Raw genomic sequence first — 21,381 nt, 5'->3', positions numbered from 1 at the left:
TATTTTTTGCTTCTCAGTCTCTCTTTACCAAATTTAGGTAAAATAGAAGAAATTGGGATATGTCTTTATTATTTCAGTTATGTGTATACAGACGACAAGGATCAAATAAACCATTTTAAGGGGTGGCCATGCACATAATTTGCAGAATTTTTGGTTGGAAGAGGCATTAGGAAAAATCTAGTAAATCTCCTTCATTTTACGGCTGAAGAACCTTGGGCCCAGAGAATCATACTCAGGGTGGAATGCATCCAGAGCTCATTTAAGGACACTTTGCCAAGTCCTTATTGGTAGCACTAGGGCCAAGAACAGAGATATTTAAAAGGTGCTCAACTCCAAAAGATTCCATAATGCATTTGAGTTCAGGGAAGAAGAAAAAAAGAATTAAAAACTAACTGCAAGTCAACAACTTTGCTACTCTTTGTAAGCCTGACAAATGGGCAAACTTGAGGCAGGGGAAACCTTATGGCCAGGTGTCCTGGTATTGGTAATGGTCTCCCACACTTCCCCTTAAATTCTTAAATTCCTACCTTTTAACTTATCCCATTTTCCTAACCACTCAAATTAAGGCCAAAGGAAAAACATAAACCACAACCAACTTCACTTTCAAGATTCCTCTCTATGGCTATATGGACGTGTGTGTATGCATATATACATTACAAATACAAACATGGACTACAGTATTGCATACATATAGACATATAAATCAGTAGAATAGAATCAAAGTCCAGAGATAAACCCTGACATTTATGGTTCATTGATTCTCAGCAAGAGTACCAAGACAACTGAATGAGAACAGAACAGTCTCTGCAACAAAAGGTGTTGGAACAATTGGATACCACACAGGAAAAAAGGAAGTTGGAGGCTTACCTCACACTATCTGCAAAAATTAATTCTAATGGATCAGAGACTTAAGTGTGACAGCTGAAACTATAAAACTCTGAGAAGAAATCATAGGAATAATATTTCCTTCGTGACTTGAGTTACACAATGGTTTCTCAGATGACACCTAAAGAAAAAGTGAAAAAAGAAACAACAGACAAATTGTACTTCCTCATCAAAATTAAAAAACATTTGTGCTTCAAAGATACTATCAAGAAAATGAAAAGACAACCCATAGAACAGTAGATAATATTTGCATCTGATAAGGGATTTGTAATCAGAATAATACAAAGAACCTTTAAAACCCAGTAATAGCGTGTACAACAGTGGCTCAGTGACAGAATTCTCGCCTGCCATGCCAGAGACCCCGGTTCGATTCCCAGAACCTGCCCAAGCCAAAAAAAAAAAAACTCGATAATAAAAAGACAAACAACCCAATTGAAAAATGCGTAGGATTCATTACCACAACGCGTTCCAAACCAAGTGGTTTGAATCGGCAACCTCAGTAAATTCCTCACCATCTGGGTGGAACCAAACTGACCTAATTGCAATCTTCGTAAATCTCTTACCCACCCCTTACTATTTTTCAGTGCTCTTCCTCCACCCCACTCCCAGCCTTTAAAATTCTGCTGTCCTTTGTTTCAATGGAGTTGAATTCTACTCGATCTCCACTGTTATAACAGCCCCTAAATAAAGTCATCTTTGCTTGTTAAAAAAAAAAAGGTGAAGGGTTTGAATAGACATTTCTCCAAAGGAGATATAAATGCCAATATGAACATGAAAAAAGACTCAACATCCTTTAGTCATCAAGTATATAAAAATAAAAACCACAAGGAGCTAGCTACCATTTCACATCCACTAGAAGGGCTATAGTCAAAGGACAGACAATAATAAGGATGTGGGGAAAGTGGAACCCTTCTTCCTGCTGTTGGAAATGTAAAGCGGTACAGCCTCTTTGGAAAACATGTTGGCAGTTCCTCAAAATGTTAAATATAGAATTACCATCTGACCCAGAAAGTCTACTCCTAGATTTATACTCAAGAGATATGAAAATATCAGTCCACTCAAAAACTTGTATATAAATGTTCATAACAGCATTGACTGTAATAGCAAAAAAGTAAAAAAAAAAAAAAAAATGTCCATCAACTAATGAATGAATAAACAAAATGAATGGGTATATCCATCCATTATTCAGCAAAAAAGATAAACGATACAAGCTACAACATGACTGAACCTCCAAACCTTTATGCTAAGTGAAAGAAACCAGTCACAAAAACACGTGTTGTATGATCCCATTTATATAAAATGTCTAGAATCGGCAAATCTATAGAGACAGAAAGGGGATTAGTGGTTGTCTAAGGTTTGGTGGAGATGGAACGAGAAATGACTGCTAATGAGTAAAGGGTTTCTTTTGAAGATGATGAAAAAGTTCTAAAATTAGATTTTGGTGACTGTTACACCACTCTGTAAATATACAAAAAACACCAAACTACACACTTTAAATGGGTGAATTTTTATGTTATATGTATTATTTTTCAACAAGGCTATTAAAATATGTACAGAAATGTACTCAATTGCACGTAGCAGCAATGGATGGATACTGTCTGAAAGTTATCCTGTCTGTGGTCAAATAAACGACTTTATTATTAAAACGAATAAATAATTTACAGATAGTGCTAAGCAGGTTTTTATACCAAACGCAGTGCCAAATTTTGCATTGTGCAGAGGACCTTGGGCATGGAACTAAAAAGCAAGAAGGTTAGTATACAGTTTGGGTCAATAGATGATTCTGTAACTTAAGTATGTTTAGACTTACAGTAGGAACTTGTTTAAAATGCAGGGTGTGGAGCTAGGCCCAAGAATGTGCATTTTTAACAAATCTCTCTCTCCCTCTTTCACACACACACACACACACATACACACACACACACACACACACACACGACTCTGATATCGGGAATGTGAGACTCCTTTGGACAAGGAATCCCATTCGCCAAGAAATGCTCCTCTTCCAGTGCAGCCCTGGGCTCTTCAGGCAGTCCTGGGGCCAATGGGCCCTGAGCTGGTGGGTGTATCTTGACCACAGCTGGGCAGCCTTCTTCACCTGCCTCATAAAAATTCTTACCATGAATTTCATAGGCATTTGGGAGATTTTTTAATTTAAAAGCTTCTGGCTGGAACATGCCAAGGGAAATTTAGCCTTCCGAAGAGGGTGTGTGTCAACTCCTCGGGACACCCAGAATATTATACTTGAGCCACAGCCTCATGACCTTCACCCAGAGGCATTATCTCACCTAGCTTTTAATAGCACTATTAGACCCTGGGAAAACAAAACTGTATACCCAGAGCCTGAAATACAGAGAAATATCTGCTGGGGATTGTTATCCACAGAACATAGGCAGCTGGTCTTCACACCCCAGTTGTTTCCTGTCTCGAACAGGTGGACAACATTTTTTCCCTACTGTGAGAACTTTACCTCAGACTCCAACTTCTATTTCCCATACTCAAAATGCAAACTCTCTCCTCCTATCTGGGAGGAAGAAATCTGAGCCAAAGCAGCTAGATGAAGTGGCATCTCTAAGAGAGGAAGTGGTTAGTCATGAAAGATTACTGCATTCTAAATTATGACTGTAACCAATTTTCTTGACTGGCAGAGGACAAGAGAGGAGAACACAGCACAGTTTTAAAGAATGGGCTGGAATTTTTAAAACTTGATTCCAAGGGACTAAGTACAGAGTAGGAAAAAAAAGGGTTTCTTTTAAAAATAAATAGAAATGGCCATTACAGAACTAGAGAATGTTTGGCTGCGGAGATCAACTGATCTTACATATGGGGAAACTGAGGCAAAAGTGGCTTGGTAATTTACCAAAGGTCACAACTGTTTACCAGCAAGAGAAAGGCCAGCCTATAATGCTGGCTCCCTATTCAGCATTCCCTAGCCTTATCCAGAATTAAGAAGGGAACACAGAAGTGGGTATTATTTGAGAAAAAGTAAAGAGATTGAGAAATTATTCATAACCTTGACTCCTCTGTGCATCATTTGTCTCAATAGTGTTTTCCACGCTGGTTATTTACACCTCATAAAGAAAGCTTTGTGCTACGGTCCATGTATCATGCGTGATCATGTCTGCTCTGCTCAATCTAAAGGGAGCTACCTGGTCCATGTGGCAGAGAAGTGGAGTAGTGAACACTCAGGAGGCAAAGATACCTTTCCAAACCCTCGACCAGTTGGGACAGTGGCCCCTTTCCCTTTCTACTCCTCATGCTGGTTGGAAGACCCTCCAAATACCCACCTCTGGAGGTTCTCTTCCTTCCCCAAGTCCTTCCCTATTACTTGCCATTCATTTTCTAGAGTTTGTCTTATCTCCCGCTACACATGTTTCTGGCTTACATAAGAACTTCAAGTAGCCCATTCCACCTGATTAAGTACCTATGAGGGTCACCTGAAGTTTGAGGCAATGTCAAATTTCGACTAGTTACAATGTCCCCTAAATTTGGCAAACAGAGGTTTTCCATCAGTTTAACAGAAAGTTTGTACCAGAATGCCATCTTCCTTCTAATTCTGAGTGCAATCTTTTTGCTCTAAAGAGTTCTAGTCTCAGTCAGACCAAGTTATTCAGAAAAGAAACAAAATACATTTTAAATTGCTCACATTCAACATCAAAGTATTATAAGGAGTTGGTGATGGTGGCTCAGCAGGCAGAATTCTTGCCTGACATGCCAGACACCCGGGTTCAAGTCCCTGTGCCTGCCCATGCAAAAAATATATATATAGTGTAAGAACCGTACACTCTAAGGGTAGAAGGATGCATGAAAGGCCAACTAATCTCCCAAGCCAGCTGATGCTTGAATCTGCTCTAAAAACCCCAAATATATGACCATCCAGATATATACAAGCTTGCTTACCTTCAGACCTGGCCTCTCACTACTTCTGAGATAGCCTACGTGAACTCCGATTGCCTTTTAGAGAGGCCTTCCTTTAATCCAATCAAAATTTGTCTCCTTGGAAGTTTCCACCCCTTTTTTCCTCATTGTTCAAAGAATATAAGATCCAAGAAGACTAAGGATCAGCTGTAAGCTATTACATTATATCTTTCTGATGTTTATTAGAAGAAGACATATCCTAGAGGATCTTCTCATTGCTGTTTTTTTTAATTTCCAGTAAAATAAAACTGAACACTGAAACATGTAGAATGCTAAAAGAAAATAGTTCCATATTAAAAAAAGTTAAAGGCGCTAGTGAATGAATATTAAACACCATCTGTAAATAGTTTATGGCATGAAACTTATTTGAATCTTCTGGGTTTCTGTCTCTCTTTATACCTCAAGGCACAAAACAACAAAAGAAACCTGGTAAAGTCATAAGAGTGGTTAATGCCCAAGGAGAGAAACAGCAAATGCCAGAAGACATCTCACAAATGTTCTCTTAATATTTATTAAACCAACAATAGTGTTTTGGGTAAATCTTATTAATACAATGCCCAAAGTTCTGAGCAAATTAAATTTTAATTCATTTAGATCAGATATGTGCCTACAGTCCACATTTTTATTAAAAGGACAATAAGCATTCAGTTGAGAGGCTTGGAAATAGCATACTATTTTGAATATAATGTATTAGTTTTCAGTTATTGAAGATTCTCAAAACCTCTTTGTAAAACATTACATAGTACGCCATTAGGATGCGCCAGTTTCATATAATTTAACTATCTACACATTTCTTCTAAAGGTATAAAGGTACTCAGTTTGTGGAAATCTCAAATCCTTTGGTCAAAGAGCAGGGTATAAAAAATGTAAGAAATAAAGCTTTGAGTACAAAGGGTAAATACAAGTACAATTCATCATTTTATAACACTCATTACTGTTTGATTGGCTAAAGGCCTTTATTTACAGAACCTTAAAATTCAGAACTTTCAAAAAAAAGCATTTACAGTCAAAGATAAACAAATGCATCTTTCCTTTGTTCAAATGTACTAACCATTAAAATAAGAGATCAAAAGTACATTGCTAAAAAAAATAAAGTCAATTTAAAAATTGCATTGCTTTGGATGATTGTATGGTGTGTGAAGATATTTCAATAAAAACACATTTTTTAAAAAGTACATTGCTACAGTCTCCTATATTTATTAAACATATCAAATAAATTTGCTCCTAAATGTTCCTTAGCTAATCAATAATAATCTTCAAATACTCCGTGCTGGACTAGGTTGACAGATAGTTAGCAGACCACCCCCCCACCCTTACCCCACCCGCCCGCCTTTAGCACCCCCAAGTTCTCCACTTCCTTTGCTTGTCTAGGTCCAAAATCCAATTAACAGAGGTTAAGCTCATTCCATACTATGGTTATTATTTAATTTGTCACCAACTATACATATATAGAAGTGAACTGAAAGATACATAAAACATGTGACTTGATAGCATCCTTTGAGTCTCCGAAGGTAGCCAAGGCCTGAAAGAAAGCAATCCTCCAGGCTCTTGGACATTTCCATTATCTGAACCCAAATCCTCTTTTTCATTGCTTAAACCAATGTGAGTAGGGGGTTTTGTTAGTTGCAACTGGAAGTTTCTTAACCGACATCCCTCACTTGATAACCCTTAGGGGCTTAGGGGCTGACACCAAATGGCTTCCGGTTCTTCTAAGCAGTACCTGTTTCTCCTCCAACGATTTCTTCCCTGAGTGGCTGCTCAATAGAAGCCAAAGCTGCTGCTCTGCCTCCTCACAAACTTGTTGAATTAAAGGTGTTCTAATGACTGACTTCCATAAAAGAAACTCACTATATTTCTATAAAACAATGTTTCAGAAACTTTCACGTGTTTATGAATCGCTGGGAATCTTGGTAAAATGCAAACGACGATTCAGCCCAACTTGGGTGGTGTCTGCATTTCTAAGAAGTCATTCTAGTAAGGGGATGGTTGGTCTGGGGCCTGCACTTTGAGAAGCAAGTCCTAAAGCAGTGGCCTGCAAGCCTGGCTGCACATTACAATCACCTAGGGAGTTTTCAAAAAAATAAACTGATTTCTGCGTCCCCCGATTACGGAGTCTCATTTAAGCGTTCCTGGGCAGCCAGGGATGAGAACCACAGCTTTAAGGTGTCTACTGCAGTGTTCTCAAACTCAGGCATAACAACAGAACCGCCTGAAAGGTTCTTTAAAACTCTAGAGTGTTGGGTTCCACCCCCAGAGTTTTTTATTCAGTCGGTCTGGAGTGGGATCGTGAATCCGCGTTTCTAACAAGTTCCACGTGGTGGAACTACCGATCTGGAGACCACACTGCAGGAACCACTGGTCTGCTGTCAGAGTTACTGACTCCTCGCTATAGAACTACCAATTGCTCCACGTCAGTGCTCTCGAACATCTAACTCGGATACATTTCCTGGGGGTTGGGTGAGATTGGCATTTCCACTCCCTAATTTCTAACATTATTCAATACGATCAACGCTTTGTAAAGACGCATTTAACCCTATCACCACCACAATAATTAACAGTAATGATGAATTTTAGTCTAGATATTATAGATTTATTGAGTTTAAAAGTCTATGAATCATAGTAAATGGCTCATTTTAACCACTTTCGCAGAATAATTCTTCTTCCAACTCTCTTGTAGAACAGATACATGTTGAGTGGCAGTTTCTAAAGGGTCAGCATTTTAATGTTATCTTGCAGAGCAATTTTTAAAAGCTTTGAGAAATCTAGAATTCTTAAGCAAGGTTTTTCTTACCACGAGTCAAAGACATCTCCTTTTACTTAACGATGGAAATTTGTGCTTCAGAGTTGAATGAGGGCAAACATGCTCCAAAATTAGAAATCTGAACAAAGTAAACTATGAATAGATGAGATAATGGGCTGCTGATGCTTTGCTTAAGCAAGAACTAAAGACAACTGGGATGTCTTGTTCTCAGGACAGCCTAAAGCCCTTTCGAGCCCCACTTCAACTGGAAACAATATAGTTCTATGGAATTAATGCGACTTGAACCAGATCCAAGTTACTGAAGCTCAAGTGCAGTTACAAAATGAGGGCCATCATTAAGACACATGTATAGGGCTTATACATGATCGGCAAATTCAGACAAGTACTGGAACACATTTCCAATCAGTAAAACAGGCAATTTCTCTGTTCAAAGCAGGAACTCAGGCAAATCGAATAAGCTGACCACACATGCTATTTTTGCAACCAAACAAGAGAACAAGCATCCTTTGTTCCACTAAGGAAAGCTTTCCTTCAGAAAGGGAAATGTTTCCATTTTTTTTAAAGACAGCCTCAGATAAATGTACTCTACACATGTTACAATATTTCTGTGTAAAGTGCTCTCAAATGTATCATAATGCACCCATATAATTCCCATAAAAGTATGAACCACAGAAAAACAGTGGAAAGAAGGGTAGAAAAGGAAGACAGAAGGAAGTAAGCAATTTTCCAGTTCTATTCTGACTGACAGAAGACCCAGTCCTGACAAGCCCCTGCATTGCACCAGCTGGATCACAAGTGTGATTTAAGAAAACAGTATCTTCCTGCTGTTCTATAAGCTGGAGGGATCCTAGAAATCATCTAGAGCAGGATACACCTGGGGAGATTTTACAAACTACAACCATTAGGGCCCCACCTCCAGAGAGTCTGATTTAACTGGGCTGGGGCCCAGGCATGGATATCTTTTAAAAGCTCCCCAGGTAAATTTAACGTGCAGAAAGGGTCCTCAACCACTTTGCAGAAAACGTCTTTCACTGTCCAGATGAAAAACTAAGTGCTAAACAGGCTAAAAGGCCTCCTCCTTTTACCACACAACAATGACAAAAAGAAAAGAAAAAGGTAAAGGAAAAACTCAGCTCCTCCTCTAACTTTCCATCATTCTTCTTTTTTTTTTTTTTTTTAGAAGGAAGGAAGGAAGGAAGGAAGAAAGGGAAACATTTTTAAACATTTTCTTGTATTCTGTTTCTCCGTTTTTGTTACATGGGCTGGGGCCGGGAATCGAACCGAGGTCCTCCGGCATAGCAGGCAAGCACTTTGCCCGCTGAGCCACCGCGGCCCGCCCTCCATCATTCTTCTTATTTTCAGATTCAAAATCTCAAAAGCTGATCTCTTCTTCTTTGGATGAGCACATCTAATTAGCTGTCCAATTCACTGCACATCATCGTCATTCTTGCAATGGCTCTGTACCAGGTACTGTTCTAAGTGCTTGATGTCCCCTTACTTCTCCAGTGACCAGACTGGAGCTTGTGGAGAGAAGCTATCAAAGAATTAAGATAAATTTAGGTCAAGAGTATCAATGACCCAGAGTACTAAGCCAGTCAATGCACATGAAGGGTCAGGTACTTCATTATTTGGGGCTCCACCCATTAGACTATAATAGAAAGTGATGAAACATGTAAACACTTTAATTGCTTTCTTGAATGATTAAAGTATCATGGAAGGACTATCTAAAGCTGGAAAAACTGGGGATCCAACCACTGCTGGGCTACGTAAAATGCATGCTTGGCAAGTAATATGACTAGCAGCTGCCAATATAGAAAATGAATGTAAAATGCTTATCACCGTTCCAAGTACATAGTAGGAGCTCAGGACAGTAATTTTTAGCGCTATTGCTTTTAATAAAACCTATTTCTTAAAAACATCACTTCAAACTTATTTCTGAAAAACCTTGACACAAAGGTTAATGTGTTACAGGCAAGATTTACAAGAGCGGTGCTCAAGAGGAAAAGGTTGGGAGAAATGAGGAGCCCACATCAAACACTAGCAAAAAAGGAACTGAGCAAAAAACGACTTTTGCCTGAGCTACAAGTGCCCCAAACCTCTCTTCGCCTGGAAGACACTGATGTATTTTTAGCATAAAGATCCAAGGGATGTTCTTCTTCCATCCACCTACAAAAGCAGCTTCTTCTCTTTTTTTCCACATAAAATGAAGTATTAATTCAAGAGAATTTTGCTTCTAGGTCCTGATTCTTATCTCTGGGAAGCATTTCTTTTCTGACTACAAATTTCCACAATCTTCTTAGGCATTGCAACTTTATTTCAGTCTCTGATCTCTGTAGGTTTTCCAAATCCCAGTTCTCTCAGCTCTCCTCCCATCATTAGCCAGAAAGTTCACAGACAAGTAGAAGAATTAGCTAGAGCACAGCATTGCTGGAAATTGAGAAATTACCCAAATATCACCTGGAGTTATTCACTTTGCATCAACATATATTCCACTACCCACACAGAGATGCAGAGTGTATAATATATAATGGATGCTCTACCCGTTATTTCATTTCTTCATCAAACGTGCCAGAAATATAGTAGGTACTAACATTAACATTGGGAAAGAGAGAGAAGGAGGGGCCAGAAAGGCAAAGTTTGGTGGGAAGAAAAAAAAAAATACCACTAAATCAGATGGCTTAGGCTTAACTTATGTCTCTGCCACAAGCTAGCTATGTGACCTCAGACAAACCATTTAACCTCTCTGATTCCTTTGAGAAGTCAATTCCAGCTCCAAGTTCCGTTATTACATGTTAAAGAAGCAGAGTCCAAAGGAATACAAGAATCATCCCAACACTTTTATACGTCTTTGCTTCATTGGCTAAGACTATTTAATCTTAACCTGAACACATAATACGTTGAAGGACTCTGTCATTCCTGATAAACATCAACAGATTATTCAGATTTTAATTTCTTGCTTTTGCCTTTAGTAAATGTTACTGCTTGGAAGTCTTTCCTTAGAGGACAGGTGGAACAAAGGAGGAAAATACGAAAATTAAGTGTCCTCAGATGACAACAGAATTCTGATTTTCTCTAACACACTGTTCGTATTGTTTTGTTTTGTTTTGTCTTCTGGGAAAGCAGTGGACTCTCTTCCATAGGGTTCTAGTTCTCTGGCAGTTTTGATTGATTGATATGTCCAACTAGATTCAGACAAAAATAAATGAACGCATATTGTACATATAATACATATGTTAAATCCAGGCCAAATCATCTTTAATTACCCTAAGGAAACCAAAAGATAGATAGTAGTTGCTTGAGGGTGGGCACCATGTCATGATTTCCTTTTAACTTTCAAGAGCAGCAAAGAGCTTTGTCCCCAGTAGGTGTGAAGCTATGAATGCTGACTGACTTAACAAACATAAAACTTAAATAAATAATTAGGACAATTACAAGATCTAATCAAATCTAATATAATCAAATCAAAATATCACTCTAATACCTAAATGAGTTCAGAATGGGGAACCCAAAGTTAAGATTCTAATTCATTAGTAAACTTAACAGTGAACAGTGTTTACAGTTGAAGGTTTTAATAGGCCTCATTTAAGCATCTTACAGTTACAATCCAAATTCTTAATTTCTAGTTGGTATAAAAGTCTATTTTGAAACTGTAATTCAGATGAGGAGATGAGGAAGAGAAAATGTTAATGCAGCATCACACCCTTCCAGGGAAAAAACAACTGTAAGTTTGTGAAAATATATGTTCCTCCACGTTCAGGGTCAGAATGCAAGTGAGAACAAGGAAACACATGTGTACATATTTACACATCTATAATACATTCCAGAGCCACAAAACTTAGAGCAAGAAGGAAAGAGAAACAACACGTTTAAGACACCTACTCTGGGTCAGGGTTTATGTTTCAAGTTTTCAGTCTTTATAGAAGTAAATCTTTAAAATAACCAAAAAGGAAAAGATTATAACTCCCAATTATGCATTGAAGGATTAGGCTTGGAGATAAGAAACTTCCCCAAGATCATATGGCATTTAAGTGGTAATACCAGGAAAGGAATCCCAATGTATCTGATTCCAAAATCTTGAAGATCATGGCCCTGCAGTATCTTAATTTGGAAGCACACAACTGTAGTGGGGCAAATCCATATAAATTAGACTATATATCCTAACCCATATTTTATTGGGCTGCCACACACCTGTCTCCCATGAGACTGGAAATGTTGCCTAACAACTCAGTAAACACTAGCCTTTTGGTTCCTAAACATGTCAAATGAATTGAGCTCTCAGCACAGATGTATTAACCCTAATACAGTTCGCTTTCAGTTTACCAGCCTGTAGTGATCTTATCTTAACTTTTTTGGGGGGCATGGGCAGGCACCGGGAATCGAACCTGGTCTCCAGCATATTAGGCAAGAATTCTGCCACGAAGCCACCATCGCACCACCCTATCTTAACATTTTTATATATTTTTATCAAATATTTTGTCTGCATTTGTTGATATGATAATATTCTTATCTCTTTTAAACTGTTAATAGCTATATTGCTTTCCTGATATTGAATCATTCCTTAGAAAACTCTACTTGGGCTCATCAATATTCTTTTATTAAGCTGCTGTACTCAATTTGATCATATTCTACTTAAAATTTTGGCATCTATGATCTTAAGCGCGATTGGTCTATAAATGCGTTTTCTTGTACTTTCTCATTGTCTGGTATTATTGTAGATTAATGCTCATCTTCATGAAATGAAGATGGACAGCCTTCTATCATTCTCTAAGCTCTGACACAACAATGATCTATTCCCTGAAGGATGAGGAGAATTTACTTGTAAAACCATCTGGGTCTGGTGCCATTTTTTTAACTGAAATACTTATTAAGATAATTGTAGATTCATAAGCAGTTTTAAGAAACAAGGAAGCAGGTGAATGATTCTTTGTCTAATTTTTTTATTCTTAACGTAAACATAACTTTCTTAAAGACTTCTTTAAATTTCAGGAAAAAGAAAAAAGAAAATTCTTGCACCTTTTACCCAGTTTCACCCAATGGAAATACTCAGCAAAACAATAGTAGAATATCACAACCAGTACATTGAAATTTGATACAATCCACCAACCTTACTCCAATCTTCCAATTTTTACTTGAACTCATTTATATGTGTTTTTAGTTCTAAACCATTTTAAAACACTTGCATAGGTGTATCAACCATTACAGTCAAGAACAGAATAGTCTTGTCACAAGGATTCCCCACGTTGTCCTTTTATAATTACTTCCCTAGTACAGTTCCAACACCACCAGCCCCGAAATCCTAACAACTACTGATCTATTCTCTATTTCTATGCTTTTGCCATTTCAAGAATGTTATATAAATGGAATAATATAAAATGTAACCTTTTAGGATTTGCTATTTTTCATTCAGTATAATTCCCTGTAAATTCATCCAAGTTGTTCCACTTATCAGTAGCTCTCTCTTTTTATTACTGAGTGGTATTCCATGGTAAGGTTTTATTGAAGTTCGTTAACCATTCACTGATTGAAACATATTCAGGCCCTTTCCAGTTTGGGCCTATTAAAAGTAAGCTGCTATGAATGTTTGTGTATGGTTTGTTTGTGAACATTAAGTTTTCATTGCTCTGGGATAAATGCAGAGGAGCAAAACTGCTGGGTCATATGGCAATTATTTGCTTCATTTTATTAAGAAACTGCCAAAATGTTTTGCAAAGTGCCTGCACCATTTTATATTCCTACCAATAATGTATGAGTGATCCAGTTTCTCTGCATCCTAGCCAGCATTTGGTGTTGTTACTATTTTTATTTTAGCTATTCTGATAGGTGCATAGTGATAACACATGCTGTAGTTTTTATTAGATTTCCCTGATGGCTAATGATGTGGAACATCTTTTCTTGTGCTCATTTGCCATCTGTATACCCTCTTCAGTGAAATATCTCCTTATGCCTTTTGCCCACCTTCTAATTGGATTGGCTGCTTTTTCATGATTGAGTTCTGAGAGTTCTTTATATATTTTAGGTACAAGTTATTTCTCAAACATGTGATCTGCAAATATTTTCTGAGTCTCTGTCTTGTCTTTTCATCTTCTCCATGGGGTCTTTTACAGAAAAAAAACTAGCAGTGACTTACCTCTCTGTCATGTGTAATATCCTTACTTAGGTAATAAAATAAGAAATATTTGGCAGGGGCCTATAATTGCTTAATAATTAGGTAAATCCTAACACCTCTCCAGTCACATACTAAAGCACAGGAAAAATAAATATTAACGACAGAAAGTTCTGCAGTTCAATTCCATCATTTTATAAATGGAGAAACTGAAGTTAAGACAGGGGTTAAGATAGCTAATTTACATGTATGCAAAACCTCACTCTGGCCCTGACTTAAAAGGTTGTATATATATATATTTGATAACAGCTATATCAAAATGCATAGTTATTCCTTTTTGTAAGAACTTGAAAATAATGGCCTTCCTTTAATAACTGACTATCATGTTCCATGTGTCATTTTACCATGAAACTAAATTCTATAAAGAAACAGGTAATTAAGTATTTTATTACAACGACACATACTTCTTAGATAAAAGTACTATTTATATTTAATATACCTGTATAATCACAAGAAAAGAAAACAAACATCAAAATACTTTGTAAAGGGCACATTTATTGCATCTTCATGATATTTTTCACAAAACAGATCCAACATCAGAAGAGAGAAATGAGAAAACATATCTTCTCTTTCATAACATTTTTCTATAGTTTAAAGTCCAAGACAAAAACTGGCTATCACATCACTGACTGTATACAAGATGGTTTCATCCCGTTGATGTGAAATTCAACTGGGGAATTGCCAAAGATGTCAAGGCTTCTTGCCCTCTCTCTGTCTGTCCCACTTTTTGAGATATTTGAGAAAAACAGACATTCACGATTCAAATTCAACAGTGTCTTTCCCTATTCAGGGGCAGAGTCATCCTCTAACCTGTTGCTAAAGCCAATGCTACTGAGAAAGAGACTTGTCAAAATGTGGCTGAGACTTTACACAGTAGCTCAAATTTGAAGCTCAACTTGCCAAAAGGAGTAAATTTCATGCGTTTCTACGCTTAAACAATAAAAACATCCCCTTTCTCTGCCCCCATCTCCCCAATATTCACTCACCAGCCCTGCCACCTCATTCCAGATGACCAGCCAAATGCCAGCATGCCAGACACACCTGACTCTACCCTTCCAATGTGCTAGAATCTCAATCCAGCCAAAGGACACAGAAGGTAACATTAATGAGCCCTAATGCTGTGCCCAGACTTTACAACAGTGTCTCGGTTATTCTTTGCAACGTTGATGAAACTGAGGCCTAAGGAAGGCTAAGCTGCCAAAGTAGCCAGACTTGTCCCCTGAGTGGATGGGTGGGTGGGGTCTTTTCTATTCAGCTGACCCCATGCCACACTACCATGGTGGCCAGAGGGAAACTGAGCTACTGCATAAGTCCTGGCCAACCCTAGACTGAATGTCCTGGTGCGAGGGCCCTGGGACCCGCAACAAGTGTCCAGTGAACTTCCAATATGAGTTCAGTATGCACAGGGTGCGGGGGTGGGGGGGGCGTTAAAGGTGAGAAAACACAGCCCCACCCCTCAGGGAGCTCCATTCTTGATGGGAGACAAAACTCACCTCTCCAGAATGTTGGAGGAGTAAGAGGCCTTAAAGAACATCTTATCCAGTGCCCTCTATTCAGAGCCAAGAAAACAGGCCAAGAGAAGCAAAGAGGAAAACAAACAAATAAACCATTTAGCACCTTCTGAGCCTCAAACACCATTCATATGTTCTGTCATTTTACCCTCACAACAGTTATGTTATAAAGACATTCTTAGGTCCAATTTATACACACATGTGTTTTTTCAGTGACCCAGAGCTCAATGGTCCAGTATTTAGAAGTGGCAAAGTGCCAGCATTTAACCCAGACTTGTTCACCTCCCAAGGTTAACTTCTCTGTGCTCTACCCTGGTTCCCAGGGTCACATAGCTACTGCTGGGAACCCTAGTAGTAATACAAAACAGCACGTAATTAAGGGTTAAAGTGTGTGATCTAGATCAGTGTTTCACAAATGTGCCTGATTCATGAGAAGCATCTGAAATGCTTTTAAAAATACAGCTCCACCTGCCATCCCATCATTCCTACCCATCCATGCTTCCGATTGTGTAGGTCTGATAGAAGCATTGAGATCTGTACTTTCTACATGCTCAACAGGTGATTCTGATCATCAGTCTTAATATTTACAGAAGAATCAAAACAAAGGCTGGACCAGTCATGAAAAGCTTATTTGAAACTTGGACTTGAATCAATAGAATTTAAAAGGAGACGTACTGAAGGGGTGCCTATATCCAGTGTTCGTCACACTGAGACCAGTCGACTGGGGACAGACATGATGGAAGGTGATGAAGTGTGGATAACCAAGAAGAAAACCTATTATGGGATATCTTATAAACCTGGCAGATGCGTTTAGATGCCACACCATGTTAACAAGGAAACACAGGAGATTTCTGGACCATGGGGGACATGACCAAAAAAGTGGTGGATAAACCAAACAGCAAGCAAGCACCTGGGTCCAGGAAGGGCAACTGCAAGGCTACTGACATTATGAAGGCATAAGCTGGCAAGATTCTGAGAAAGAAAAAACAAAAAAGAATGGAAATAGTCTGGATCACTTGGAACCAAAGCACCAAAAAGGTGAGGGAAGGGCTGGGGTAGGGAGGCTGCTTGGTTCGCTCACTGCTAAATCCCAAGCACCAGTAGGTACTAAATAAATATTTTAGAAATGAATGAATAGATGGATTTAAAGGTGAAATGGACATGGAAATCAACAAAAAGGAATAAGTCAGGGATTTCTTTAAGATTCACGTCTGAGGATTAGAATTAAGATGGAGGTTCTGGCACAGCTGACCAAGACTTAAATAGGAGTAGCTAGTTTTCAGCAAAGGCTTTTCTGTATTACTTCTTGCTGTTTCCTAAAATTTTATTTTGGCTTCTTGTCCATGAAAGAATTATGTGATTTTGAAACACTGGAATATACTATTGACAGTGGTGTGAATGGCAGGTCTTCTTTCTTGGGAAGAAGAGGGGCAAGATCTTTTAGTTTGATCTTTTGGCAACAGAGGAGAAACAATTCTAGTGAGAATCTAAACTCAGAGGCACGCCTCATGGGCCCTCTTGGACCACTGCCAGCAAACAGGCACAAGCCCCCGTGGCCTGACCCCACTCCCTATAAAAGTAACAACAGAGTGGGCTGGGCTCTGTACAGCTGGCTCAGCCTCACAGCCTTGCCAAACTGAAGAGATTTCAGGCCACCTCCGGCTGGCCATTCAGGTCTCTGGAAGCTTTTGGAGACTTGTTAATTTGTAAGTCTCTTCTTCTTCTTCTCTCTCTCTCTCTCACACACACAAACACACACACACACATGCACGCACATGCATGCACATGCATACACGCACAGTCTGATGGTTTTCTGGCAATGTTAAAAGAAATCCTGCCCAGGAAAAAAAAACATCTTTTGATATCTTTGCCAAACTAATGATTATCCAAGGTGTCATGTGAGTGATCACATTACGAGTCCCCAACAGGCTGCCATTCAAATGGTGAGCGACATCAAAACTTGACCTACCAGGTCCCAGAAGTGGGAGATGGGGGACATGCTCAATTTCCTACTTGGAATATCCACCTCCTGCGAGCCTGATCTTTTAAGATCTTTCCTTCTTAAATGACGTCTCTCTACTTCTAATAGCCAACCAGCAGAGAAAGAGTCCTTGTTTCTATTAAACTCCCCAGCAAAATGAATTGGTTTCATTCCTAGAATGGCCAAAATATATTTTTTAAAGAATAGCAAAAGGCAGTATGATTTCAATTTTTATTTTCCTTTCTGATGCAAACTTTCCAAAGCCAGCCTTTCATAACACACTGGGTCTAAACTGCTTGACGGTTTCTTTTAATTGAGAAACATTTAAACATATGTATAAAATTCCACTAGTCCAAAACACTTCCCTTTTCTTAAAAATATTTCCAGTTCAAGTTATGTGTTTATGGTAGTCTGCAATATATTATTTCTAAAGATAAACAGTCATAAAAAAAAAAACTGGATAGAAAAACAGCAGCATATCACTACCGCCACACTCAGTCAGTCTTTCTCCTTGCATAGTGTTCCAACAGTGAAAGCCCTAACCTGCCGGTGGAAAGTATGAATGCATCACCACGAACAGGCTTTCCCTGGCTAAGCACTGGCTGCTGTGTTCTCACATCCACAAAGGAAGAGCCGCTTGCTCCTTCTCACAGACAGCCTTGAGACTTAGTTCCTGAGAACTACCATTGCCCCCCACCCCCACCCCACCCAAAGCTAAGTATAAAACTCAAGATTTCATTAATGGCAGACTTTTTCCCTTTCTCCCTTGTAAAGAGAGACTACCACTTAAGCACTGACTACCACTCGTTCCAAGTCCCAGGACATAGCTCTCAAGTTGAAATGAGAAGTACTGGAAATAATGCACTACAGTGACTAAACTTTCTAAAATGAACTCTTTTAACTCCATGCTTATTTCTGTTGCTATACATGAAACAAAAAGGTACTGAATAATAATTTAAATTGACGAGTTGTCATTCTGAGCTTTGAAGCAGCTTCTGGAAGAAAAGACTGACTCACTGCCCAGCAAAGACTCTCGGCTATAGTCTGTGAATTGACATTTTAAAAACCTCTAATCACTCTTTGAGATGATATTCCAATTACTGAAAATGTAATCTTCCACAATGAGGCAGCTTACACCAAATGCATACAATTCTGATCAGAACAAACAGACCACATTGATAAATATTAGAACCCCAAATATACAGATTTCAGGGGAAGGGTGTCACCCAGAAGGTGCCAGATACAGTTCAGCCAAAAAGCTTCCTTAAAGAAGCACTGTCAGATTTATGCAAAAACCCAGACAGGCAGACGATAAGAGACATTCTTTCTCTAGAATCCCAAAACAGTAACATTTCCTAAACAAATCACTGAAACCCACTGAACAGGACTGAGAGGGAGGAAAAAAAAGAAAAAGGCTCTACTAACCCTGTACAGCTTTTTAGGCAGGCTGCCTTTGAAAACCCTGAGATAAAGTTCTCCCTTTTGCCCTGTTTTGCAACAAGATGAGCAATAATGTTTATCTGAAATAAACAGAGAATCTGTTCCTTTTTGTGTACACAATGAGCCAAAGTTCATAACTGGTTCGGAGATTACTAATTTCAACCGATTAAAACATCATTTGCTAAAGAGAAATACCCCTAAGGGTCGGAGCTCAGTTTTACAGCCTAAACGCCCAAATAACTCATCTATTCTTTATCACTGACAATTCTAGATGCTCTCCAAACCGAGATAACGTTTGGGGATCTGCTAGTAAGTACGCAGAGGCTCACACACATTAAAATTGCCCAGCCAGTGCCCATTGCCAGAGGGTTTCCCAATCCTAAACTGGTTCACCTCAAAAAGAAGGAAGAAGGAAAAGTAACACCCCAAAAGCGAGGGTGGGGGGGAATCACAAAACAACCTAAAGGCGATATAATTTTTCTTGGGAAGAGACAGTTGAGTTAATTAGAGAAGGAACACTGAAGACTAGGAGGGGCAGAAAGAACGCATTCTCTAGCCTAGCCTCCACACCGCACTGAGGCCGCAGACGGAATCCCGACGCTTGGGCTTCCACTTGCCTGGACCTAGCTCCGGGCGCCTAGGTAGGGCCGTTGAGCAAAGGAAGCCCGGGAAACAGTCCCCTTTAGAGGGCGCTCACCGGACTACGTAGGGCCGCAGAAACCCTACGTAGGGTTTTTTTCTCGACCAAACCGAGAAAAAAAAATTTTTTTTAATCAAGTTTCCATTGCGGGAGCGGGACAGGAGGCTCCGTGCCCGGGACGCGCCGCGGCCAAGGCCCGAGAGGGCGAGCGTGGTCGGCTAGAAGTTTCCCTCCGGTAGCCGGCAGGACGACCTGAAGGCCGAGCGCAGTTTCACACACACCCCGCCTCGCCCTGCTTTCTGCACTCCAGTGCACTTGGAATTAAAATGTCTTCCAGCCCCGAAGGCCCCGCGGGCAGCCCTCCGCCCCGCAAATGGAGAGGGAGGTCGCCAAAGGACTCCAAAGGCCCACGCCCCCGCCACTTAGCCGCGCGTTCCGCGCACTCCTCGCGTTCTCCTACGGGCCGGCAGCGTTTCCAAGTCGCGACGGCTACCTCGCCCCAGCCAGAGGGAAAATTAAACAAAAGAACTTTTGGAAACTTTCCTCTCGGGCAATTGCAGGTTTCTCAAATCTGGGGCCCATCTCCCCAGATCCTACATTCTGTACAGCCGGAAGGATAGCCTGGGGTAATGGTGTGTGGAGGACGGAGCCCCAAAGTTTCCAGCTCATCCCTGAGTCGCACGGAGCGCACAGAGACGTCCTATTCCTTCGGGAGTTCTGCTCCTGCTCCAGTCTCCGGCCACCCCTCAATCCCCACCCCGATCCTTCCCGGGCCACGCAGCAAAACACCCTGAGAGCGAAGTTGGGAGTGACTTCAGTAACCTCTGCAGTTGGACAAAACTGCCACTCTCGCGCTCCCATCCCGAGGGACCTCGCGGCAACCCAAGCGAAGGGCGCCTTTCTGCGGGCAGGGTAGGAAGAGGGAAAAGGGGTGGAGAAGCGAGCGCATTTCTCCCAGCAGATCCCCGGGGACCGAGCGCGGCATCTAGGAATGGGATCCCTCAGGTGACGCTCCCCGATTCCCCCGGGACACCGCGGACTCCTCTCGCGGCCCCAAACACCCTGAACCGTGCATGCGACCCCCGCTGGCCCACTCACCGACTCCGCCGACACGCACGCCACCAAGCCCAAGGTGAGCAGGATCCACGCGCGCCGCATATTCCTTGGTGACCGGTTGCTCCTAGCCTCCGCTTGCAACGAGGGTGAAATGAAGCCTCCTGCCTAGCGCCCCGCGCGGCCCGCGCAGAGGGATCCGGAGTGGAGGAGCAGCAGCAGCGACAGCAGCAAAAGCTCGGGGCTCAGGGGCGCTCGCTGCCTTCTCCTGCGCCTGCTCCTGCTGCCGGCGGCTGCGCCCCAGGAACGCGGTGCCTTCTCACTTGTTGGTTTCTGGACTCCCGATGCCGAGTTGTTGCTCTGGGGAGGCTATCTGGAGCTGTTTCTCGGCTGCTGTTTTATTCCTCCGCGGCCTCGTTCCCCGTATCGCGGCTTAGTTTCTGATTTTAAGGAATAAATTAGAAGGCTTGCAATAAGGAGGGAGCTGGAGTTTAGTGGCAGTGCGGTTGGGGCGCGCGGTCCGCCGCGCTGGAGCTCCGGGAGTATCTGGAGAGAAGCTAGTCCGCGCTGGGCTAGTGGCTCCGCGGCTGCGCCCCTCCTCCCCCCCACCGCCGCCTCCCTCCCGAGTCCTCCTCCTCCTCTTTTCCTCCCCCTCCCTCCCTCCCTCCAGAGCTTGCTTCTCCCGGCTCCTCCGGGCGTCTGGGTGAGAGGAGGCGGCAGTGTGACTCCCAGTTAAACCCGGGAGAAATTCCTACAGGATTACGCCCCGATTGGCAGCTCCTAGGGCCAGTGGGCGTTTGCGGCTCGGCGCTGTGGCTGTTCGGTGGCTGCTAGTTCACAAACCTGTGCTCCTTCATTTCTCACCCCCTCTTCCTCGTCTCTCCCCACCCCCAGCCCCCCACTTTTCCTTTCTCTTCATCCAGCTGTTCTGTTTTCTTTTCTTTCTCCTTTCCTTCACTTTCATATTTCTCTCTCTAGAAAGATAGTGAAGAAATGAGAGATATTTAGCTTTCTGCCAACAAGAATTAG

The 21,381-nt window shown here is 41.0% G+C and overlaps 1 protein-coding gene across 1 annotated transcript in view; it reads right to left on the bottom strand.

Annotated features, from left to right (window-relative positions):
• SDC2 (syndecan 2) overlaps positions 1-20,945 on the bottom strand; it is a 107,028-nt gene extending 86,083 nt beyond the window's left edge. The window contains exon 1 of the mRNA XM_077167277.1: positions 20,398-20,945. Within this exon, the coding sequence (XP_077023392.1) occupies positions 20,398-20,457 (60 nt within the window). The 5' untranslated portion in view covers positions 20,458-20,945. The remainder of the gene's footprint in view (positions 1-20,397) is intronic.
• Positions 20,946-21,381: the final 436 nt, after the last annotated feature.

The sequence above is a fragment of the Tamandua tetradactyla genome, chromosome 6 (genome assembly GCF_023851605.1).
Source record: "Tamandua tetradactyla isolate mTamTet1 chromosome 6, mTamTet1.pri, whole genome shotgun sequence".
Taxonomy (NCBI): domain Eukaryota; kingdom Metazoa; phylum Chordata; class Mammalia; order Pilosa; family Myrmecophagidae; genus Tamandua; species Tamandua tetradactyla.
This window is presented reverse-complemented; position numbering and strand designations above follow the sequence as displayed.